The 24,372-nt window shown below is 39.4% G+C and overlaps 4 protein-coding genes and 2 pseudogenes across 5 annotated transcripts; 2 read left to right on the forward strand and 4 right to left on the reverse strand.

Moving 5' to 3' along the window:
- Positions 1-1,473: 1,473 nt before the first annotated feature.
- LOC106327248 (pentatricopeptide repeat-containing protein At5g10690) lies at positions 1,474-4,575 on the reverse strand. The gene is made up of 11 exons (XM_013765352.1): positions 4,142-4,575; positions 3,938-4,070; positions 3,732-3,829; positions 3,274-3,435; positions 3,089-3,157; positions 2,872-3,007; positions 2,535-2,767; positions 2,338-2,415; positions 2,179-2,247; positions 1,912-2,088; positions 1,474-1,804 (listed from the first exon to the last, which is right to left on the reverse strand). The coding sequence occupies exons 1-11, from the start codon at positions 4,487-4,489 to the stop codon at positions 1,580-1,582; spliced, it is 1,728 nt and encodes a 575-aa protein (XP_013620806.1). The 5' UTR covers positions 4,490-4,575; the 3' UTR covers positions 1,474-1,579.
- Positions 4,576-9,986: 5,411 nt separating this feature from the next.
- On the forward strand, positions 9,987-14,545 carry LOC106327247 (histidine kinase 5-like). The gene is made up of 9 exons (XM_013765351.1): positions 9,987-10,267; positions 10,771-11,556; positions 11,939-11,995; positions 12,061-12,589; positions 12,761-12,891; positions 12,960-13,191; positions 13,258-14,063; positions 14,151-14,315; positions 14,409-14,545. Exons 2-9 carry the CDS (start codon positions 10,843-10,845, stop codon positions 14,529-14,531), a joined length of 2,757 nt encoding a protein of 918 aa, XP_013620805.1. The 5' UTR covers positions 9,987-10,267; positions 10,771-10,842; the 3' UTR covers positions 14,532-14,545.
- A 93-nt stretch (positions 14,546-14,638) lies between these two features.
- Positions 14,639-16,898, reverse strand: LOC106327249 (uncharacterized protein At1g32220, chloroplastic). 2 transcript variants are annotated; one of them, XM_013765354.1, is made up of 10 exons: positions 16,747-16,898; positions 16,519-16,621; positions 16,354-16,442; positions 16,034-16,089; positions 15,882-15,937; positions 15,682-15,775; positions 15,307-15,386; positions 15,191-15,233; positions 15,030-15,121; positions 14,639-14,946 (listed from the first exon to the last, which is right to left on the reverse strand). In XM_013765354.1, the coding sequence occupies exons 1-10, from the start codon at positions 16,800-16,802 to the stop codon at positions 14,767-14,769; spliced, it is 849 nt and encodes a 282-aa protein (XP_013620808.1). In that variant the 5' UTR covers positions 16,803-16,898; the 3' UTR covers positions 14,639-14,766. The 2 variants fall into 2 exon arrangements, with proteins under 2 accessions (XP_013620808.1, XP_013620807.1); XM_013765353.1 differs by having other exon boundaries at positions 16,519-16,633; positions 16,747-16,897.
- Positions 16,899-17,544: 646 nt separating this feature from the next.
- LOC106327603 lies at positions 17,545-19,234 on the forward strand (annotated as a pseudogene).
- Positions 19,208-21,470, reverse strand: LOC106327604 (probable protein phosphatase 2C 69). The gene is made up of 8 exons (XM_013765792.1): positions 21,200-21,470; positions 20,923-21,050; positions 20,516-20,614; positions 20,260-20,418; positions 20,029-20,115; positions 19,848-19,939; positions 19,686-19,760; positions 19,208-19,616 (listed from the first exon to the last, which is right to left on the reverse strand). The coding sequence occupies exons 1-8, from the start codon at positions 21,277-21,279 to the stop codon at positions 19,332-19,334; spliced, it is 1,005 nt and encodes a 334-aa protein (XP_013621246.1). The 5' UTR covers positions 21,280-21,470; the 3' UTR covers positions 19,208-19,331.
- Positions 21,471-22,247: 777 nt separating this feature from the next.
- LOC106327605 lies at positions 22,248-24,065 on the reverse strand (annotated as a pseudogene).
- Between the last annotated feature and the right edge of the window lie 307 nt (positions 24,066-24,372).

A 24,372-nucleotide genomic window follows, 5' to 3' on the forward strand; every position in this document is an offset into this window, starting at 1 on the left:
AACAAAATTACATTACGGACATGCTACACCGTGCGTCAATGACCAACTGCAACCCTTGCAACACTCCCGTTGATACCAAACCTAAACTTGCTGCTGACGAAGGTAACCCAGTTTCTGACCCTTCCCACTATCGCAGTTTAGCGGGTGCGTTACAGTATCTGACACTCACACGACCCGAAATAGCCTTCGCCGTTCAACAAGTCTGTCTGTTCATGCACGACCCACGTGAAGCACATCTCGCAGCACTGAAACGCATTCTGCGGTACCTCAAGGGCACCATCTCCCACGGTCTTCAACTCAACAAGTCATCCATTACTGACCTTGTCGCATATTCCAATGCTGATTGGGCCGGTTGTCCATCTACTAGACGTTCCACCTCCGGGGACTGCGTGTTTCTTGGCGAAAGTCTGATCTCCTGGTCGTCCAAACGTCAAGACACGGTTTCCCGCTCTAGTGCAGAGGCGGAGTATCGCGGCGTTGCCAATGCAGTCGCAGAAACGATCTGGATTCGCAACCTACTTCTGGAACTCGGATGCCCCCTTAAGAAAGCTACCCTTGTCTACTGTGATAATATCTCAGCCGTGTATCTCTCGTCTAATCCTGTTCAGCACCAGAGAACAAAGCATATTGAGATCGATCTGCATTTTGTACGAGAGAGAGTCTCTATGGGACATGTCCGCGTCCTTCATGTTCCTACACATCTTCAGTACGCATATTTACCAAGGGCCTCCCTTCACAGTTGTTCACTGATTTTCGCTCCAGTCTCAGCGTTCGACAAGCTCCGCTTCCACTGAGGGGGAGTGTTAGTTAGGATATGATAATATCCAACTGTTAGAGAATAAGTATATTCCTCTATAGATAAGTATATACGGTTACGGATACGTTGTATATAATCTCACCTATGTGATCAATGTAATCGATCAAGTATTATACACTTTCACTATGAATATGTGGAAGAGAAGGAGATCCATCCAATGGATGCCTCCACAGAAGAGGAAAAAGAAGAGCTGATCAACGAGGATAAAACAGAGGAGCATAAAGTACCAGAGAACAACAGTGAAGACAAGGAAGAAGTTGAAAAGAAGGTTGATGATGAGGAGGAGAATAAGAAGACAGTTGTTACTCAAGATATGAAAGAAGCTGCGGATATCGAAGAAACTAAGGAAGAAGAAGAAGCAGAAGTTAAAGAAGAAACAACAGAAACAAAGAAGGGAGTGGTGCAAGGGAAGAAGGAATCTCCAACAGCCTACAACGATGTAATAGCAAGTAAGATGCAAGAGAGCTCACGGAAGAACAAGGTCTTGGCTCTTGCTGGAGCCTTTCAAACCGTTATTGACTATGAAACAGCTGCTTCTAAGTGATACATTACAGACAAACACTGCGTCTTGTTAGCTTTCCTATGTCAGTGCTTTCATCGTTTTTCCTGTTTTATTGGACAAATGACTCGTATGGTTTTGCCTGTGAACATATCAATGCTTCGCATCTCTGCTCTTTTTCTATATGCAAAAACGTGACAAGAAAATCTAACAAATTATAAGAAATTAACTCATACAAAACGGGATATTATCTATTACTTAACTTACATCCACCAGAGCAGCTTTTGCTCTGGTTCAAACAACCGATGCAACTGTGCTCTTGTAAAAGCTCCTACTGCCTTTGAGCTGTAACCGTTCCCACAACAATGAATAACTATAACCATCTTATGTTTCTTTTCCAAAACTAGATCTACCACGCGACCAATCGATGTCGTTGTACTGACACATGGAGGCGGGCTTCTCATCATTGATACCAATGACGCATCAAGCTACAAGAAAGTAGTTAAATGCACATAATATATCAATTCATCTTTCTTTCTTTTTTATGTCAACAAGTGCTCAAGCGGAATAAGATTTTGTTTGTCTTAAAACTTACATTGTTGCAATCCTCTCGATGCAAAAGGCCTATGCAGCTTCCCCAGTCGTCTACAATTGGTACAACTTGCTCCTTGTAAAACCGCATGACCACATTCTTCAGCTGCAGTGTGCCTAGCAGTGGCCGAGTGGCTTCAAATGGAATCATAATACTTTCTATTGGTTCGCCCGGTATCACCTGAGTCAATAGATTATTGTTAAATACCCATATCACATCAAACCACACAAACATCACATTCCGAGATCATTTGCATATATACATCTTTACCTTACTGAGTATATGTGGACGTAATATAGACTTGGAAAACCCCAATAGTGCTTCTAGGCGAACAGCAGCCTGCGGTTGAACACAATTCATCAGATCAGAGATAACATTTGTCTACCAAAACAAATATATAGCGCCTGAAAGCAACTCTTCACATCATACCATGCCTCCACTAGTCGTCCAAGGTATTGCCTTCCACCTTTTAACAATACTTGTAAGAATCCCGAGGGCCTCATCGAGCTGGAAAATTATAGGAACAAAAAAAATCACCAGACAAGTACATATTATAAGAAAATCTTAGACATCACATAACGGATGAAGCAATTTTCAATTCACTAGAAGGACCAGTACGTTTATACCTGACCAGCATTGAGAGCTGCTTCCATCAGCAGATTATCAGCTTCTTGTTGGACAGCCTTGGAGATTCTTCCGGAAGAATCTGGCCATAGGCGAAGATACAGGTTTCTAACCATGCCGTAATCTCCTTGGACAGCAAACGCACGCATCATAGACATGTACAAGTGCGGCTTCGGTCTCAAGTCTACATCATCTCCGCTTCTCTTCAGTATTTCACCAAAGACACAAAGGGCCCCTGTGAACAGATACAATAGGGGGGGATCATAAGGACTCCAAACTTATCTAAATACCAGATTCAGAGAGCAATACAATGTAACAGCAACTCATAGTAAGTAATACCGTTTGTTGAACCACACTTTAGAAGAGCATCAACGACTGCTGTAAACGCAGTTCGGTCAATGAACAAGCTATCACACAATTTCATTTCCAGATATATTTCTTGCAGTGATATCAGATCCTTTGCATCTCCAAATCCCTAAGAAGTAGGAAGCCATAATGTTAAGCATATAGCATTAAGATTAGATGTGTAAAGAGATCCACAGGTTGCTTTACTCACCTTTACTAAAGTGGTGTACGTTATAACATCTGGATAACGAGAATCATCGTAGTATTCCTCTGCTTTCTCCTGAAATTTTGTAGAAAAACAAGACATCATAATTAAAATGAGCCAAGCACTACCCCAGTACTACTCTGAGTAACACTTGGAGTATAAAACTGGCCTTTTAAGTACACACATGTGACCTTCATTTCCTTTAGAAACTTCATAGCCGCATCCAAATCGCCACATTTGATGCACGCATTGATCAAAGTATTGTAGGTGGGCCTATCAGGCTCCAATCCAAGGCGTAACATTTCATCCAGCAAAACCACTGCTGCTTGTGGAGATCCTGAGTTGATATACCCCTGGAAACACAACAACTATATAAAAAAACTGCCTTTCCTATTGACAATGGCAAAAAAAAAAACAAGAAAACATAAACCATGAAGATGTTTCCCTCAGCCAAAATGCAACTATGTGTTACCAAGTACTGATAGAGTATTAATAGTAGAAATACGCTGTATATTGATATGATAACGATTCTCAACTTGTACCAAATAGAAGCTAAGCCCAGAACCTAAGGATTGCACCTCAAGAACCCAACAAACTTTCTAAAAAGGCCAAGACTTAACATTCTCTTAAGTCAACTCTTATCAAGTACCTTCATCAACAAGTTATAGATGAGAACTGACGGGCCGCCCTGCTCTAAGAGCAAAGTTCCATATCGTGCAAGTAGACCATTGGCACGCCGTAAATCTCCTGCACTAGAGCAAGACCAAAGACTTTTTGCATCAGCCTCAGGCCAGGAACAGTTCCACACTCCAAGATTACGTAAACATTAAGCATGAGAAACTTGAAGAATCTTACCGGCATTGATCAGCGAGTCAAGCAGACCATAGACAAGAGACGATGACAGCTTGGGACTCCCAGCAGCAGTTCCTTTCTCTATAGACTCCATCATTTGAAACGCTTCATCAATCCTCCTAGCCTTTCCCAATCCCTTTACCAAATGCTCCAAATCAAAATTTCAAAAAGTTAGTTGAAACGACGAAGAAGCAAAAACTCACTCACCTTCAAGATAGTGGCGTAAGTGATGGAATCAACGCCGCATCCACCAGGCTCCGCCATCTCATTGAACAACCGTAAAGCCAAATCGACGTCTCCGCAGTGAACGCAAGCTTCCAAAACGGAGTTCATCACGATCGTGTTCAGCCTCCCATACCGTTTCTTAGCCGCTTCCACCTCCTCCACTATCTGATCGAGCTGGCGACGACGTGTGAGGAGCACGATGCGAGAGGTGAGTGGCTTGAGGTTGAGGCGTTTGGAGTAGCGATTCGCTCTGCCGGGGTAGCGCCGTCGCGCCGGGACGGAGCAGGAGGAAGGTAGTAGAGGAGTCAAGAGAGGTGAAATTCGATTCATCTTCGAGGAGAGCGGAGGCTACCGATCCGCCATTGATGGGCTTCGCTGTACCTTGGAGCTAAGCGAAGTGGATAACGTCAGAGAGAATCTAAATCAGTCAGTTACTGACAGTGGCGGGTCGTAGAAGGAGACGGTGTTTGGGTCTTGGGCCTGAATATTGAAGCCCAGTAATATCGTGAAGTGTTGCGTTTTGTCTTACTATTTGAAAGTCCCACATCGCTGAGAAAAGAAGAATGGGAGGCACGAGAGGTAGTATAAAAGAGGAGGCGAGAAGACTGAGCAACTCATACCTTTCTCGGCCTTTTGGCTAAGATCAAGTGTAGTATCTGTTCTTATCAGTTTAATATCTGATATGTGGTCCATCGGGCCACACGATATTAACTCTATTTTTTTAGGGTGAAGGTCCGTTGAGGTAGCTTGCTATCTGGGCCTTCGTGAGTCGCCCAAGCGTTGCACTATTGCATGGGCTTGGCTCAACCCACCAAATCTAAAGTTTAATAATTTATGAATCTGGTCCCTGTAATCGATTGGTTAAAAAGTTGGAATCACGGTTCACAGTGACGTGATTCGGTTGAATCTGTAGCTCTTGGATGTTTCTTTTCTGTAACTCGAATTAGATTATTATTACTACTAACTTTTATATTTTAGCCTCATAATTGTCGATGGCCGAAACATTGACACCCCCATATCCGGTTATTGGAGATTTTCATAAAAATATAAAGAAAGATTTTGTGTGTTCTTTGGTGTACGCCTCTTAAACTTGAAAGTCAAAAACGGATGTAGAAAGGGTTAAAAGATTAAACTACAAGTTATCAACAATAGATCCATTTCAATTAGAGGCATGATAATGTATCTACTGTCGAACCTAATAATATATAGACGTTTGTTTTATTGGTACACCATCAAGATAGTTCTTCATTTTAAAGATCCAAGTTGATGTAACTGTAAATAGAAAAATGAAAAGTAATGTTACTAGTCCATATGAAATTACGGTGATGGTGAGGAATCCCGGAGATGTGTTACCCACTTTTGAATTATCTTTCTGAAAACCTTCCATGCAAAAACTTTGAATTATCTTTCTGTTGCTCTGGCCCCAGTAAACATTTAAATTATATCGAATGCGCATGACATGATTTGATCATGTTGAGTTTATTTATCTTTGATTTCGATTGAATGTGTTAAAATGAATTTGTAAATGTTATTTCAGAATTAATATAAAATGTACTTACATAAAAGGATTCTTACTTAATGAAATTGCAATAGTTTTATCCTTTTGTATGTTTTAATGATATTTTCTCACTAAACTTATTATATATATATATTAGTTACAAATAGAAATATCGAATTAACGACACAAGCAAACATAAATTGGATGCCTCTCTAGATTGTGGCCGGACTATCAGATAAATTTTCAGGTACGTATATACAGAAGAGTTTATACTTTTGATACAAAACACTGTATAGCAGATTTTCTTTAGATCTATCCTCCTGATTGGTTTATTATTAAAACTATGATTTAAGACACCAAAAGTTCGTTGTCAGAAAAATGTAAAGGACTCTGACAGAGGCCCTACACGTGATAAATTATCGAATTTTATTTTAATATATTCTTTAATAATGGAACCAAAAGTATGAAATGATAGTCATATATATATTTGGATTTAGATAATAATACTAATCCTAGTGTAAACACGAAGCTATTGAAATTCGAAATTTATGGTATTGTTAATGATAGAAACCTAGCATACACCTTGATTTAAATTTGTCATTGTATGCTGCCTAGATTTATTATCATCCATCTTAATTTTGTTTTGGAAATTAAAACATACTCTCTCTGTTTCTTAAAGTTACATATTCTATATTTTTCACATATCATAATAAAACACATTAAATTTGCATAGTTTTTGTGTTTATCTTTTTTTTCATAATTTTAAACCAATAAAAATTTAACTAGTGCAATTAAGTTTTTTGAAGTTTGCAATTAGTTAATAAAATATGCATCAAAAATATAAAAGATGGATTTTTTTTGAAACAAAATTTTTCTCTAGAATATGTAATTTTAAGGAACGCATGAAGTATTTGACAACGAGAAGTTATGTATGCCCGCCCCAACGATTGAAACCAACAAGTATTTCATAACATTCAAAAGATATATCTTATTTTCTATTTTAGTTATAAACTAAAACTTCTTAAAACATGCAACCATGTTAAATTTAGATGGATTAAGTCTAACAAGCTATAATATTATGTAAAATTAGACACATCAGTATTTATAGTGCGAGTCCTCCGTTATATTAAAGGCTTATTTGCCAAATAACCAAAAAAAGAGTAATTGATTTTTTAGTAAAAGGTTAGAGAGAGATAGAAAAAAATTAGGAGAGAAAAAATGTTTTTGGTTAGATAGTGAGTTTGTGTTTTTTTATGGTTAGAGGGTGCAAATTCCTTTATATTAAAATGCAGCTTTGCACACACATAAAATATACATGGTATAAAAAGTAATTATTAAGAAGAAAGATGAAAAGGATGGTCCTGCTCTAATCGAGAGTTAAATTAAACTAATTATCAAATCCGCAATTTAAGGATTCGTGTTCCCATCCAACTAATATCTCCACATTCTCGTCCTTCTTCGAACTCGTGAGAATAACATTATCCCTAATCCTCAAGCACCGTCCATTTTTGGCCCGAGAGCAAAACAAAAACACAAACTGAAGAAACATGTTTGAAAAGATAAACACCACGTGTTGGTCGCTGACAGTTCCACGTAGCAACTATGAGGATGACATGGCACATGTGGGCTAATCACATGTTTATTTATTTTATTTTTTGTGCGACGGCTAATCACATATTTACATACTAGTAGCAACTAGCAACTTAGCAACCACGGGAACAGGACAAGAGCCTCCGGGCGCCGTCCAGATCGTGGGACTACATAACATAAAAATGGCTTAGCTGTTGTCTTTCTTATTTAAAAATAAAAAGTCCCTTTTTTAACAAAAATAAAAAGTCCCTTTTTTAACAAAAATAAAAAGTCCCTTTAGCCTAATAATTCTGATAACTAATTTTTTTTTGACAACTATTTTTTTCCCTCAAGTACACTAGCTGATGCCTTTTATAATTTGTATTATAGAAATGGGATTGGTTTTCGACAACTAATTCTGTGCCATTACAGTTGTTGTCCGCTTCATTTAATTGGTGATAATTTGGGGTTTTATTCATTTTAATACATAGTGTCGTCCGTCTTTATGGTTTCTCTTTTCACAAGATTCAAATTAGTGATCATACGATAGATGATATTTTGAGAGAGGTAGGTTCTGATGTAGTTCGTGATGTACATCAGAAGGTATGTCAAGACGTACGGCAGGATGTCGAGTGGAGAAGTTCTTACAAGGAAATTGTCTAATGTGATTCCGTGTGTAAGTGGAGATTAGAAAATGAAAGAGAATATCTTGTTGAAGACAAATGACGTTTTCCATTAAACAAAGAGGCTTTGATTGGAGAAGAAGTGTTACTTGGAGAAGAATAAAAAGTTTTCTTATATGGGAATGGAAGTTCATTAAGGTGTATTTAATGAACTTGGAGAGCAAGTCTACGGTTTATATATAAGAAGGGACTTGCCCTTATGAGAAGGATAACACCCAGAGTAAAAAGAGAGAGAGAGTTTTCATTAAGTGTTGAGTGTTGACCTACGGTCTGACATAGTGTCCGATGGAGTCTGATGTGGACTTAGTTTGGTGGCATTGGAGTTGGCGCTTTGTGTGGTGGAGTTGGCGCTTTGTATATAGCTCTTGTGAGCTTTGTGTGTGCTTGGGTGATCAAGCGTTTTGGTGTGTCCGTTGAGGTGTGGTGACCAAGCTGTGCGTTGGTGTGACGTGCTCGTTGGTATTTGTGGTGTGCGTCTGGTGTTGACGTACTCAGTGACGTACTTGGTGAAGTACTCGGTGACGTACTTGGTGAAGTACATGGTGATGTACCTTCCGAGAGGTGGAAGGTTGAAGCCTTGACTCAGGGGGAGTTTAGCAAAGATGGTTTCATTGAGGAGGTCTGGAAAGATTGCAGCTGTGTGAAGACAGTGAACTCTGGTGCGGCCGGATGGGATCTATGCATGCGTGCTTGATTCCTAATCTTCATATATATCTATCTAGAAAAAAGCGTGTCAGGAAGTTTGTGCCTGATGTATACGTTAGCAAATAATGATGTATTTGCATTCTTGTTCTAGTGATCAATAAAATCTGGACGTGGTCCCGGAGATATTGGAAACAAACACAGTTAACAAACTCAGTGTGTCATTTCCTTTCTGCTATATATTTCTAACTCATCCGCACTTGCACATACTTCCCAACTGAAACCGAAAGAATATAGTTTCAGTTTAATACAAAAATATTGTAGTATGTTCGTTGCATTATGGTACATGTGCTACCTTTGATATGCATAAAACATGAATGCCCTGAACCAATTCAAATATTTGTGTACGTTCGTCAAACATTGACATTCCATATAGACTATATAGAACCACATGCATTATAAATTTAATTATTTCAGAGAAGAGGTAAAAAAGAAGTAAATCATTCATTCATTTGCTGTGTATTGATAGCTACGGGGAAAAAAAGAAATGATCATTATCCTTTGAATTTCACGACCAACAGTACAAAAGTTTGGAGTCTTCGAACCATATCACGGACCTCGTTATTGTTATTCTAAAGTGAGTTATTATAATCATCCGATATATTTCTGAAAAGCGTCACACAGTACACATACTTTTTTTTTTTTTTGCTAAATGTAAATATCATATTGAGACAATTGTTATACATAGCTAGATAGCAGCCATTATACAACGCTTGTTACCCAGGAAAAACAGTGAAAAAACAAGGTCACAAGAAAACAAATTTTACCAGATTTCAGCAGGTTTAAACCGACACTTTGTTATACTCTACTTATATATAGTTATAAAGAGTACATCATTGCCATGCACATGTAAATGTAAATGTAACCTAGTTCGTGTTAGTTCCACCATAATTACTAATATATATACTACACCATATGGTTGCATGGTGAACGAACAAAAAAAAAAAAAAAACAAATCGAGTTGCTTTGTTTAGAAGACCTTATAACCGAATTGATTAGTTGCCTCTTGGCCGTCTAGTTGAAAAACCAATCTACAATCGTAGAGACTAGTCTCATTTATATAAAACCGGTTACTCCACTGGTTCGGTTTATCAAAGAATCGGCCAAATTATGAATCCAAACCGGTTAATGATCGTTAGTTATTGCCGCGCAAGTTCTTGTTCCTCTCTTTCAAAAAGGTGGGGTCATCGGAGCGTGACGCCAACGCGCTCCCTCGTAAAAAAACAGAGAACTTTTAGAAAGAAGAGAGAGATGTGGAAATTGTGAGACGGGATCGAAACGTGTCGAATTCTCTATACTCTGATTCGGTCCTCAGAAAGTAAACCAACGTGCACAGAGTAACGAGAGAGAGAAGAGAAAGAGAGAGAGAGAGAGAGAGTTTCGCCATTAGAATAGTCGAGTAAGAATATAATATACATTGACCTCTCTGTCTCTTGAGCAAGAAGCACATGCTCCTCTCTATCATCTCCGTAAAATAGCATTTGTTTGTTTTTTTTTTGCTCCTATCTTTCACAATTCACATGCACCTCTCTCTCTCTCTCTCTCTCTCTCTTCCCAATGCTAATCTGAAGTTTTATTTACTCTACTCAAAGACGACGCCGACTCTCTTCAGATCCACTCATTCATCTTCCTCCTCTCTTCATTTTCCAGCATAAGGTAAAAACTTCTGATCCTATTCATTCCACTGCTCCTTTATCTTGCCTGGTGATTTCCTCTGCTTCTTCATTTCAATCACAATTATTGTTTTTTTCTTCATATCATTCTGTTTCCGCCATTGACTCCATTCTTATATGTATATATATAATCAAATTAAGTTTTTTTTTTCTCCGGACTGTTTTCTAGATCATTGCTCATAAAGTCTCATCCTTTCTTTAAATTTGATTCTCAGATTTTTTTTTTTTCAATTAGCTGATATTTTCATGTAATAATAGTGAATCTATGATCTTCAATCTGAAAAAAGAAACTGATCTAGATTTTTTTTCTTGGGGATTGCCAAAAAAATTCATCTTTCCCAAATCTCACCTTTTATCAACAGTAATTTAAAAATTTCCCGCTATTCTTTCAATCCCTATTGGTCCACACACTTTAGTCCTTTTTCAGACAGGAGATAGATTGTTCTGACTTCTTCTGTCTGTGTGTCTGAAATGTGATGGATACAGGTTTCTTGTTCAGATCAAGATTCTGGTTACACTAGAGTGTTTTGTTGCTATATGAAGAGAAACTCTCATTAAATGGTCTGCGAGATGGAGACTGATCAACAGATGGAAGAGATGGACGTGGAAGTCTTATCTTCCATGTGGCCTGAAGACGTGGGAGGAACCGAACCAGACAACCAGTTCAACGTCGAGAAACCCGCAGGAGATTCCGACACGTTAAAAGAAGTCGACATCGCCGAGAAACGCACCATGGCGGATCTAAAACGTTTACCTGACCTCCTGAACACAACGGACCAAGGCTCCTCTCAGCTAACCAACCTCGTGAAGCAATGGGAGTATATGCAGGACCACGCGGTTAGGCTGTTGCGAGAAGAGCTCAAGATTTTGACCAAGCAAAGAGAAGAAGCCGAGGCCAAGGAGCTTAAGATCATAGAGGAGCACAACTTCGAGACCGAGGAGCCCGAGAACGTTCCGGTTTTGGATGAGAGCAGCGATCTGTTCCGCAGGTTTAAGGAGAAGAAGAGGGACAAGTTGGTCGGTAGGAAGAGGATTGAGATCGATGAGGAGTTTGACACGGTTGCGTATTGGAAACAGAAGGCGCTGAGCTTGGAGAAGATGCTTGAAGCGAGTACCGAGAGAGAGAGGAGGTTGATTGAGAAGCTTAACGAGAGTTTGAAGACTATGGAGAGTCACTCGGCACCGGTCGAAGAGTTGACTCAGAATCTTAAAAGAGCTGAAGGGTTCTTGCATTTTATACTTCAGAATGCTCCTATTGTTATGGGTCATCAGGTAAGTAAAATGTTTGATTCACGTTTATTCACAACAACAAGATTTGTTGATTCTGGATCATGGTTCTAAAAATCGGTATAAAAAGCAACTCAGTCTTAATCGAAACCATTTAAAAAAAGAAACTGATTTATACTATTCAAATCAGTTTGAACTGTTATAAATCGGCTAAAATTAGTTTTAGTCGATATAAATTAGTCTACATAGGCAATAATGTTAGTTCAAATTCACAAATTTGTCTTCTTTTTTTTTGTTTTGTATGTCTAATTTTGATAAATTAAACATGAAAACTAAAATATTTTATATAAGTGTAATTATATATAAAATAAATCAATAATTAATTAATGTTTCTCTGATTCCTGCTCTTTTTTTTGGGGGGTTTCAGGATAAAGATCTACGCTACTTGTTCATCTACAACAAGTTTCCTACACTACGAGAACATGTAAGAGACAAAGTAAGTTATGTTCTTGTTTTGTCTTCTCGTTTACTGATCATGTTAATGTTCAGGACATATTGGGGAAAACAGACGTTGAGATATTCCATGGAGGTGGAGTTAAAGAGTCCGAAGATTTCAAGAGAGAGGTTCTTGAAAAAGGAAAAGCTTCAAAGAGAGAGATCACATTCGAGACAGACTTGTTTGGTTCGAAGACTTTTTTGATATACGTTGAGCCTGTTTACAACAAAGCTCGCGAGAAAATCGGTATCAACTACATGGGAATGGAGGTAACTGATCAGGTGAGGAAGAGAGAAAAAATGGCTAAACTTAGAGAAGACAACGCGGTCAGAAAGGCAATGGAGTCAGAACTAACCAAGACTATTCACATCACAGAGGAGACGATGAGAGCTAAGCAGATGCTGGCGACAATGTCTCATGAGATAAGATCACCACTGTCAGGAGTAGTGGGGATGGCTGAGATACTTTCTACTACAAAGCTGGATAAAGAGCAGAGACAGTTGTTGAATGTCATGATCTCTTCTGGTGATTTGGTGCTTCAGTTGATTAATGACATTCTTGATCTCTCCAAGGTTGAATCAGGTAATGTTTTTCAATTTCGAGTGACTCTTGGAACGAAACTAATATTACAACGGTTTCGGGACTGGGGGATTACGGCCTTCAACCCGAACCTCCTGGTATTAAAAAAAAAAAATGTTTTCAAAGTGTGGTCCATTTTTTCAAGAATCTTGATGACATTTTGTGTTGCTTTAGGTGTGATGAAATTAGAAGCTACAAAGTTTAGACCAAGAGAAGTGGTGAAGCATGTGCTTCAGACAGCTGCTGCATCTCTGAAGAAAGAACTGACATTAGAAGGGAACATTGCAGATGAAGTCCCTATCTTGGTTAGTACACAAAGAGATAATTAATGTGGTAAAGTCGTTGTAATCTAACTTCTTTTTTTCATGTTCAGGTAATTGGAGATGTTTTAAGGATTCGTCAGATTCTCACCAACTTGATCAGCAATGCTATCAAGTTTACACATCAAGGAAAGGTTGGGATCAAACTCAAAGTGATACCAGAACCATCCTTTGCAAGTGGTTTGGAGTTAAACACAGACGCTGAAGAACAGAACGGTTTGACTGAGACTGAGACTTCGGTTTGGATTCGCTGCGATGTTTATGACACTGGAATTGGAATCCCAGGTAAGCCACTAAAGATAAAACTCCAGCTAAGCTAGCTATTAATCCGATCCATGTTTTACTGTGCAGAAAATGCTCTTCCTTGTTTGTTCAAGAAGTACATGCAAGCAAGCGCTGATCATGCACGAAAATACGGTGGAACTGGTCTCGGTCTCGCCATTTGTAAACAGCTGGTAGAGCTAATGGGAGGTCAACTTACAGTGACGAGCCAAGTCAACTTAGGTTCAACGTTCACCTTCATATTACCCTACAAAGTTGCAGCATCGAATGACCATTCGGATGATCAAGACGAGTTCTCTGATATGGTGGATCATCAACCCGAACCAGACGACTCAACCGAAGGATATTTCCAGTTTAAACCGCTTCTAGGATCTATATACTCTAATGGCGGACCGGTCATAGGCAATAACTTCTTACCTCATAAAGCTATGCTCCCTAGTCCCGTTAAGCTCATGAATGGCTTTGTCGCTGACCCTTCTGATAACACTGGACAAAGCGAGGCTGTTCAGGTTGAAAACGGTGGTTACAAGGATGAACCAAGACTCGAAACTCACCGTCCTGAAACAGCTCATCAATATGAGAATGGGAATGGTAGATGTCCCTCTAAGGAAAGCGAATCTTGTAGCAGCTCACAGGCTAGCTCAGAAATGGAGTCAGAGTTTACAGTTTCATCTCCTAGGGAAGACGTACAAACCGAGGCAGAGGTCAAAGAGACATCAAAGCAGCCAAAGATTCTGCTTGTGGAAGATAATAAAATCAACATCATGGTTGCAAAGTCGATGATGAAACAATTAGGCTATACCTTTGATATTGCTAATAATGGAGTTGAAGCTATAACTGCTATCAACAGCTCTAGCTACGATTTGGTACTCATGGTAAGACTATTCTCTAAGATCCAAAAGACTTGTCCTTTTAAAACTCACTTGATCTGAAAAGGCTTATGAATCAACTTGGGTTCACAGGATGTGTGCATGCCTGTACTGGATGGTTTAAAAGCTACAAGACTGATCCGTTCGTACGAAGAATCTGGGAACTGGGATGCTGCAGTAGAAGCTGGAGTAGACATCAAGGTATTAGAGAATAAGCAAATGAGTGTGCGTTCCACAAACCGGCTGCCTATAATCGCGGTTAGTACATGTTCAAATCACAATGTACACAGAGCTCTAATATATACATTCGAATAACTTGAAGAGTAAAATGGGTTGTGGAATTTTTTGCAGATGACGGCAAATACATTATCAGAGAGCTCAGAAGAATGTTATGCAAATGGTATGGACTCTTTTATTTCGAAACCTGTAACGTTGCAGAAACTAAAAGAGTGTCTAAAACAGTATCTGCATTGAGAGATTTCAGAGTTTGGTAGTATGTGCTTTCTGTGTATAAAAAAATGTGTAGGGAAAAGTTTTGGAGAGCTATACAAAGTAGCTTGCTCTCTTAGAGATGTACAGTATCAATAAAAAGCTTTGTCTTCTTTATTTATTTGTGGGAAGTTTATGGCGAGAGAAACAAGAAAACATTTTTATCAGAGTTAAGCAGCCAAACTCTACATAAACGAAAAGAGAGCATAATCAAGCTAGCTTATCTCGATTTCTGTTGGCTGTAACGTTGTATTCCATGAACATCTACAATCCCAGGAGGGAAGACTGGATCCGTAGCTGCTCTGACGGCGACTTTCGCAACCGATTCAACATTCACCGGAGGTGTGAACAAAGGTCCGACTAACGGGAGCTGGTTCAGCGGTTTTGCTTGTTGAAGAACCTACAAAAAAAAAAGCCACAAGCATGACGAATAAAGAAGGCCGACTTTTGAGAGGTATTGCTGTAAAGAAGGAACTATCTTACCATCTCCATGGGTGAAACAAAGACTCCCAATGGGATCTTCATGCTCCCAACGTTGCGAGTTCCATATATAAAACCAGGCCGCAAGACTATCCCTGCACAACATTAACAAAAAAATGGTTAGGAGTCGGAGAGAGTTTCGTAATTATGACATGTAAGCTTACCTCCATAAGCAAATCTTGTGAGCAGCTCGGTCTCAGCAGCTCGCTGTAAGGATCAAAAGATATGTTTTAAAGAAAATGTACACTAACCAAAAAGGCTATGCAAAGCTGTTGTATACCTTTCCCTCATAGTATCCGCTCAACAAGTAGTTGGCTAGTCCGAAATCAGCAGCAGATATATAGACAAATCTTTTCACACCTGCTCAACAAAGTGTACCCAATTAGAACGCTGGTAAACTATTGTTCATCCAATATATGCGCTGCATATGTATTTTCCAAGATGCCATGGTGTTCAAAGTTGTAGCAGACTAATTCACATAACTTGTGTTTCCCCGCTCCACTAATCCCTACAATAAGCTCGAAGAGCAACTAAGTATTGAATGCCCTATGGGCACTCAGTGTGTATCTTAGGAATATCACATGGTTATCAAAAAAATTGGCCTATGAAAGTATTTATACAGCTCTCTATAATGCAAATAATAAAATATGCATACCTTTCTCTGAGGCAGCTCTAATTGCGTTGATGTTTGCAGTCCCGTTAATCTTATACATATACGAGTTTGAACCAAAACCACCAACACAAGAGATCTGCAATAATTCATTCCAAATAAATTTATAAAAATGTACAGTTGGAAACACACAGCGCTGCTAAATAAGCTACATTATTCCTGAAAAAGGAGAAAAAAAAACATACCACAGAAGTCACTCCATCAAGAGCATCTTTCAATGAATCAGATGACAGAAGGTTTCCTGAAAAAAAAAAGGTTTAAAATATAAGAGGAAAATGAAGATAAAGGAAATAATCTAGCAAGTTCATAAAAAATGTAGAGGAGTTAACAATAATACCTTGATGCCATGTTACTCTACTAGCCCATGACTCTTGTAAAGAAGACTTACCTGATCTATATAACAACCCATACACATATGGTTAATCACAAACCCTTAAATCAACACCTGACATAGATTAGCTAAACTGGAAGCTTTTTTTTTTTTTTGAATTATACAGGTGTATCCTAGCCCCACAGAAGTGGTACAGACTAGTCAACACGTGTCGGTCCTCCTGTCAATGTTAAACTAGAAGCTTCAACTTTGAGCAACAAAATTGATCTATTCTCAGACATGGTGAAAATTTTAACGTCCTGCAATCAAAGTCAATAAGAGAATACCTGCTAAGGCTAGAGACAGATAAGCCGCGGTCTAACGCTTCTTTACATACATGTGATCCCACAAATCCATTTCCACCAAGGACAAGCAACTAACAAGAATCGAAAAGCGTAAAGTTCCAAGATCATGAATGAACACCATATTGCAGATTAATCACACTATGTTACCTTCTCAGTAGGAGGTGGAGGCACATGTACAGTCTCTGCTTCCTCCACATTAAACGGCTCATCGATTTTGTTAGAGTCTGTAGAGAGATACCTCCCGCCGCCACTGTAAACGAACCTAATCTCAATTCCAACGACGAAGCAAGAATGAATTAACACAATCACCAAACCTAAATGCGCATGCATTTACTCGATCGATTCAGGTGCTAATTACGGGGAAGAGCCACTCACCGTGTCTGGGGAATCGATGATTTGAATCGGATCAAACGCGAAACGATCGTCCTCATTTTTTGGATTCGGAGTAGGAGAGAGAGAGAGAGAGAGAGAGGGAGAAGAGAGTCTGATGTCAACGGAGACGGAGACGGAGGAGGGAGGAGTAACGGCCAATAGCGCGGACACGTCGCCTCTTAACAAGCCTCCACGTAGACCCTTAACTTACGAGAGTCGCGCGCCTACGCGAGATCCATACTAAATTATTTGGGCTTTATTTCTAATGGGCCGAAGATAATTTTTCCTCTTTTTTTGCTTTTACATCGACATAGAACTGTTTCTTGACGTAAAACGGATAAACATCACGTGAGATTCATAATGTGGGTGAATGGGGGTGGCAAGGGTTGACTACCTCACTCACTATCGCAATACCGTCCCGCTAATTGGTTCACATTCATAACCTAAGTTAATCTAAGATTTTATCTAGTCTTGTCTTCTTCCATATGTTATAAGTTTCTCTAATTAACACATCAAATCTAAATTGTTTTTATAAAAATGTAAAATGAAACCTTATGTAATAAAACAATTCAGAAATCAATGTTTGTTGGGTATTTTTCAAAAAAAAAAAAAAAAATTGTGTTGGGTAAAGGCAGCATAAAACCTTACCAAAGAAGCAAAGGCTTCAATTATTTATCTTGATATTTTGTTTTTGTTAGAAACGACCACGTTGACTCGAGTGGACTTCACTCGCATTGCTTTCCGCGTATCGTCTATATATAAGACCGTAACACGGAGCTATCTACACACCAAACTCAAACAAGTCCAATCCAAACCCAAGAAAAGAGATTTAACTTGTGTCTTGACGATGATGATGGGAGGTGCGATGGGGACATTTGGTTCGAGCATGGCAAGTCTGTTCTTCCTCTGGGCAACTTTTCAGCAGATGTTCCCTGATCACCTCAAGATCGCAATCAAAGAGTTCCTTTTGTCTAAACTCCAACAAGTCTCTTTTGTCCAAAGATTCTCCGACCACATCATCAACTTCTTCTCTCCTTACGTTGTCATCAGCTTCCCAGAGTACGAAGAGTACCGTTTCAACCACGCTTTCGCCGCCATCGACACTTACCTTGGCGCCAAAGCAATCGATAAGTCCCATAAGCTCAGGGCGATTCAGGTCAAAGAGAGCAAAGGTCTTGTATTGAAACGTGACGAGGCTAAAGTCAGAGATGTATACCAAGGAGTACACGTCTGGTGGGAGCTTGTGACGACTGGTACTGATCACGATGGAGACAGAACACAGAAGCTCACTTTCCATAGACGTGGGTTGGAGATAGTAACCGGATCTTACATTAAGTACGTGGTGGAAGAAGGGATATCAATCTAGGCCAGGACCAAGCAGACGAAGCTGTACACGAACAACCCTAGTTTCGGATGGGATACTAGCGGCTTGTGGAGACGCATTGATTTTGAGCACCCGGCGAGTTTCCAGACATTAGCTATGGATCCTTGGAAGAAAGAAGATGTTCTCAGCGATCTCGAGGCGTTCAGAAACGGGAAAGAGTATTACAAGAAGATTGGGAAAGCTTGGAAGAGGGGTTACCTATTGTACGGACCACCAGGGACCGGTAAAACCACGATGATCGCAGCTATAGCAAACCATTTGAACTATAACATCTATGATCTCCAACTCACGGCTATTAAAAACAACTCGGAGTTGAGGAGGCTTCTCACCGCGACATCTAGCAAGTCGATTATCGTGATCGAAGACATTGATTGCTCTTTAGACCTAACAACGGGAGAAAGAAAGAACAGAGACGGTGATGACTTGAGCAGCAAGAAAGATAGTGAAAAGGAACAGAGCGAGAGCAGAGTCACGCTCTCGGGGCTTTTGAATTTCATAGATGGTATATGGTCGGCTTGTGGTCAAGAGAGGATTATCATATTCACGACGAATCATATGGAGAAACTAGACCCGGCTTTGATCAGGAGAGGAAGAATGGATATGCATATTGAGTTGTCTTATTGTAGCTTCGAGGCGTTCAAGGTTCTTGCAAAGAACTACTTGGATGTTGATTCTCATCCTCTCTTTGGTGAAGTTGAGTCTTTGCTTAAGGTTACAAATATCGCTCCAGCTGATGTCGCAGAGAAACTGATAGCCAAAAATCAAATAATAGATGTTGACGGGTGCCTTGAAGACTTGGTTCAGAGTTTGGAGAGGAAGATGAAGGAACAGAGAGGTCAAGATGAAGATTAGCTGGTAAGAAGAAGAAATCTGGATTGTTTTAGGACAACCTCCGACTTATCTATCTTTTAATATATTTATGTAGTGTGTCTGATAGATTCTATTACTGTCTCCAGCATGTTAGCGTACGTTACTACCTGAATTTAAACCTGTTTAAGAATATTCTATTTTTGAAGACCAATATTTAAATATAATTAGCAAGATTTAAGTTACAAATTACAAACACAAATCTAAATGAAGAGTTAAATCCAAATGTATAGATGTAATCATAAACATACATTTCATATTAAATACATATATGTAAATCCTAAATCCAACCACAATCAAGGATCTGTGAGAGAACGCTATGTACCTTATCGGAAACTCAGAAGTGTGCATTATCTGGTTTATTCACTCTGATGATGTCCTCTGAGTCGATCTGATCTTGCTTACTTTCACTGGATGAGATCTTGAGGTCTCCAACTGGCGGCGGCATTAGATTGGCTTCATTGGATGACGAGGAGCTGACGTGGCTTGATGAAGCTGTCTCCAAGAAACGAACGATGACACATGTGATGTTGTCTGCACTTCCTCTCTTTATTGCTTCTCCCACAAGTTTCTTCGCTGACTCCTCTGGATCCTCAACTTCCTTAACCATCGCAACTGCTTCCTGCAAGAATGTGAAGATTATAACAACTATAGAGGTAAAGAAAAAGAAGCAATTTCAAACGTGACAGACCTCATTAGAAAAAACATCCCATAGCCCATCACTTGCTAGGATCAGAAACTCGAGAGAATCATCAATCTTCTCCTCCTGTTTTTTCAACGAAAAAAAGGGTTTGGGAAATTCAGAGGACACGAAGATCATATGCAATATGGCTATGATTCAAGTGAAAATAACCTGGATCTCTGGATCGGCAACAACGTATTGCTTCAGAAGACGATCACCAAACGCACGAGAAACTGCAAGTATACCTCCAACCCTCCAAGTTCCTATTCAATTAACGAAAGCAACACCAAACACACACATAAATTTAGAACTATCTATTGAGAAAAAGCATGAAGCAACAACTGTTACATACCTGCCCACATCACAAACCCACCAGCATTCTCAATCCTTTCACGCTCATCACTTTGGTCAGGTTTATGGTCCCTTGACACAGCAATGGCTGTACACACACAAAATCATGTTACATGAAGGAACATATTCATGAAAAAAAATTCATCTGAATGGATACTCCATGATATTAGATATTGGCTCCTTAAATTTCCAAACGACAAATCATAATAGATCTAGTAAGCAAACTAACTACCATCTCCGCCTCTGCTGATAACAGCTCTTGAATCACCAACATTGGCAACAATCAAACGATCACCAATAAGTATAGCTGTAGAGGCAGTCGAACCAGCGTCTCTATTGTGACTATTCTCTGACTTAAGAAGTTCAGAGTCTGTATGGTTATAAGCATCAGCTGGAAAAAAAAAAACATTAACGCCAATTAGACCGCAGCATGGATAAATACATTGTGTTAAAAAAAAAAGTTTGTTCAGGTTCTTGAGAGAGTGTACTTATAGCTGACTTGGTGTCAGAGATAAACTTTGGATGAGTGATTAGATTACTGAAAAGATGACGCTTCACATACTCAGCTGCTCTAGCTCCACCATGGCCTGTCAAAACAACAAGTATACCGTCATCCCAAAATTAAGCTACAAGGGCCGATCCTGGGCAAAGTCTAATGAAACCTAATGAAACATCTGACCTTATTATGCCGCATTTGAAGAAAACTACATAGATATAGGTTTCCAAATTTATATAAAAAAAATTAGTTGACATTTTTAATAAATGGCCTATAACCCCCTAAATCTGAGGGGCCGGCCCTGACTACAAGCTACCAACCAATCTTAAGGTCATGGCACAAGTGAACCATCAAAGATTCATAAGCTAAGCTTTCTTGAGAGAGGAAACATATACATACCATCAAAAACTCCAAATAAACCAACGATTTGTCCATCGATACCGTCGATCCTCGTCTCGAAAAAGTCTTCCATAGACGATCTCTTCCCCGCGGAGCTCGCGTATCCATAGCTGAATTTTCCGTTCTGGCTGAAACCGAATCACGTTAACATACAAAACACACAAGATCGATCGAAGATCCTCGATAAGAATTCAAATGATCAAAACAGAATCAAATTAATCAAATCCAACACATAGCTAAATGATTATCAAGAGGCAGTTATGAGATTGAATTTGACCTGAGACCTCCGCCGCTCGCCGGAGTTTCAACGGTCTGCGTCGGGTTGGAACACGACAACGCCAAATCCAGATATCCCATAGCTTCTTCTTCCACGAAATTTTCAAAAGTTAGTTCTGCTCGGGATGCTCTCGTCTAGCCTGAAACTTCCATGAAAGAATCACGAGGAGAGAGAAGAAGAAGCAGATGGGGAGAGATTCACGTGTTTGATCGACGTTTCGAGAGCATATTCCGGCGAACGATTCATGGTAATTATAGAAAGTAGAAAGATATTATCACAGAAGACAGATATTGACACGTGGCGCTCGTTAACCGGTGGTTTGACTTTTAAATCTTTTATAAACCATCAAACATTGACCATGGGCCTTATTTTTTTTAAAATGAGCCCATGGGCCTATGGTTTATCAACTTAATTAAGGATAAGACTACTCCTACTGCCAAACAGCAGCGTAAACTTCAATCTGTTCGAGCCACTTTACAAACAGAGCTTTCTGACGACCAAAAAAAAAAAGAATAGGTGCTTTCATATGGCAGGTATCTTCAGTGGCGTGAAACAGTCTGTAAGTCTCTCTGAACCAAGATCCTACTGCAGAGAGAGTTAGAGAGTTGACTAGAAGATGTAACCAAGAGTGGAACCACTTTCTTGGATGAACCATTTTATCTAGCTGTAAGTGATATTTAAATAGTCAGATTTTAAAACACAAAGATCACACTGTGGAATATGTCATAGGTTGAACTTTGGTTTTGTGAATAAATAAAAAGAGGTTTATTGATTACCAGCTACAAATGTCATCTTCACGCCAACTAGTTAGTTTTTACTGAATGGTGGGATGCGTGTGTTGTTTAGTTTTAGTTTTTTACTGGACCTAAAATTAATAATTTGGATCAAAATTATTCATACTATCTAATATTTTATCTATGTATTTGGATACTCAAAACTCAGTATAGTGTATGAATTTAAAATATATTTTTAAATTTTTGATAGATATGATTATTAAATATTTTCAGTAATTGTTATTTTGTAATATACATAGTATAAAACTGTTATTAATAAATATATTTTTCAATCTATCATTACACGCTTGATTAATATTTAACGAAATATAAATTGTGTGCCAAATCCTTAAAATAAGTGTAACAATTTTTTCTCTCTTTTTAACTACAACCATTTTGAGCAAACCCGATCCGTCCTCCCGCCTTATCATACACAACTTGTAGCGTCATTTGCTGGACGCTCCCAAAGATGGCGAAGTCACCATCGTTGTCATTGCCTGCAAACGCCAAGCAAACATGCGATGCATTCAACGGATACAAAATCCCATTTAAGCCTAGTTCCACAGTGGTGCCCCCTCCGAAGGAGAACGAAACTTTCGGGACAGACATCGTGTCGAAACCTTTTGGATCGTAGCACGTGTCCAAGAGCTCTACAGCGGATGTAGTCGTGTAGTTCTTCATCTTTTCCTTAAACGCGCCTCGCAGTGCTGCATAAGCCTTGGGAGGGAGGCGAGTGATCACAGTGCCGGAGTCGATAATAGCACGGGGGTGTGAGAACACTGTTGATGGAATCTCCAGTTTCTTACCTCCGACGGTGATGCCTACTATATCAAGACCGTATAAGTGCGTTTTTGGTACGGATTTGATCGGCGTGAACTTGACGGAACTAGAGATTCCAGTGGATCCGAAGGTGAGATGGCCGGTTCTGTCGGGAGAAGGTAAACAATAAGAGAATATATTATTGTACTTGTTAGCCGTCTGCGACGGAAATGAGAGTACGTGGCTGCTAAGGCCAAGTAGTCCAGCAGTATTGTCGTTAATGTTAACCTCTTTTTCGCTGCAGCCAAAGTGAATGCCGGCGAAGACATCAGCGCTCGTTATGGTAAACTTCTCCTCGGCGAGGTATCCGTTGGAAGACGAGTTATCATTGTAGTCGATGCTGTAGCAGCAACGAGTCGCCGAACAGGGAATATCTAATCGAGGGGATAATATTTAAAACTCGGTTAAACATAACACAAAAAATTACAAAAAAAAATCGAACCTCTGGATCTGATATCACCACTACACACTCGAGATGTAGATGATACTGTGTTGAAGGAAGTAGACAAGGAAGGGTTAAAGATGTCATTGTTTTCAGAGTTGCAATTTGAACTTCGATATCTTCCGGATCGGCATTGCATGGCCCTGCACTTTGTCCACGTCAAATCGCTGCCAGTGTCTATGATCAGTGGCTGGTTGTGTGTAGGTGTTCCGATTCCGATTGTCACGATGTAGCTCCCCGAACCTACATCTTCTTTGCTCTTGCTCTCGTCCTTAACCGGTAAACCGGTTTGTGTAAGTCGGTCTTCCAAATTATTTGACAGCTTTGAGTGGATAGAGTCCACTCGTGCTTGGTCGCGTCTGAGGATGTCTGCACGGTCGAGTTTAACAGCTTTGCCTCGATTTTACTATCCCTCACAGCAATGTTATTTAAATTTCTCGCTCAATTACATGCAATTTAATATCCGTGCTTGTGCACCACGCGCAGCGACGACTTGGTATCATATTCTGAGCAAGAAACTCACGTTAAAAACAGCAAAAGACCCACAAGACTCTTAATAGAGTAAGCATTGTTAGTTACCTTTTGAAGAAGGAAGACAAGAGGAAGAAGGAGAAAGTGAGCTGAGCTGGATTGTATGATAATCAATTTTTTCACTCTCTCTTTCTTGAGCTCCCTCTGTAAAACCCCTGTTGAGATATACACAGAGGAGTATTATGATATTCAACAGATTCCTAGCAAAGCTCATTTTACTATCCCTCACAGCAATGTTATTTAAATTTCTCGCTCAATTACATGCAATTGATTGGTTTTATTTTATAGCAAATCTGTGTTGATGGTTAAGCTCTTTGCTACCACATATATATCAGATAAGTAATGGACATGACGATGCCCTATCTCAGACCCCAAGTCCAGCGTACTATAGGGGTTGTAATAGTCAACGACATACTATTATGTGGTTGTGGCTCTATACTTCCAAGTTTTCAAGTTTGGCGTGCTTATAACCAATATTCCACTAAATGTTAATGTCATTCTGTGTCTATATTCCATGTCTCAGAGTATCTAAGTCTGGCCGTTCTAAAGAGGTTGGTTGTATTGTTCAACCCACTAAATAATTGACTGAGCACTGACCTAAGTCAATT

Source organism: Brassica oleracea, chromosome C2 (genome assembly GCF_000695525.1).
Source record: "Brassica oleracea var. oleracea cultivar TO1000 chromosome C2, BOL, whole genome shotgun sequence".
NCBI lineage: Eukaryota > Viridiplantae > Streptophyta > Magnoliopsida > Brassicales > Brassicaceae > Brassica > Brassica oleracea.

Coding starts and splice junctions, on each gene's coding strand:
- LOC106327248 (XM_013765352.1), bottom strand. CDS start 4,489: ATGAATCGAATTTCACCTCTCTTGACTCCTCTACTACCTTCCTCCTGC. Junction 3,008..3,088: donor CGTACACCACTTTAGTAAAG/GTGAGTAAAGCA, acceptor CCTACTTCTTAG/GGATTTGGAGATGCAAAGGA. Junction 2,248..2,337: donor GGACGACTAGTGGAGGCATG/GTATGATGTGAA, acceptor GTTCAACCGCAG/GCTGCTGTTCGCCTAGAAGC.
- LOC106327247 (XM_013765351.1), top strand. CDS start 10,843: ATGGTCTGCGAGATGGAGACTGATCAACAGATGGAAGAGATGGACGTG. Junction 11,996..12,060: donor TTCCTACACTACGAGAACAT/GTAAGAGACAAA, acceptor GTTAATGTTCAG/GACATATTGGGGAAAACAGA. Junction 12,590..12,760: donor TCTCTCCAAGGTTGAATCAG/GTAATGTTTTTC, acceptor GTGTTGCTTTAG/GTGTGATGAAATTAGAAGCT.
- LOC106327249 (XM_013765353.1), bottom strand. CDS start 16,802: ATGAGGACGATCGTTTCGCGTTTGATCCGATTCAAATCATCGATTCCC. Junction 15,938..16,033: donor TAGAGTAACATGGCATCAAG/GTATTATTGTTA, acceptor TTTTTTTTTCAG/GAAACCTTCTGTCATCTGAT. Junction 15,776..15,881: donor TTGATGGAGTGACTTCTGTG/GTATGTTTTTTT, acceptor GAATTATTGCAG/ATCTCTTGTGTTGGTGGTTT.
- LOC106327604 (XM_013765792.1), bottom strand. CDS start 21,279: ATGGGATATCTGGATTTGGCGTTGTCGTGTTCCAACCCGACGCAGACC. Junction 20,116..20,259: donor TATCAGCAGAGGCGGAGATG/GTAGTTAGTTTG, acceptor GTGTGTGTACAG/CCATTGCTGTGTCAAGGGAC. Junction 19,761..19,847: donor TTGCCGATCCAGAGATCCAG/GTTATTTTCACT, acceptor TTGAAAAAACAG/GAGGAGAAGATTGATGATTC.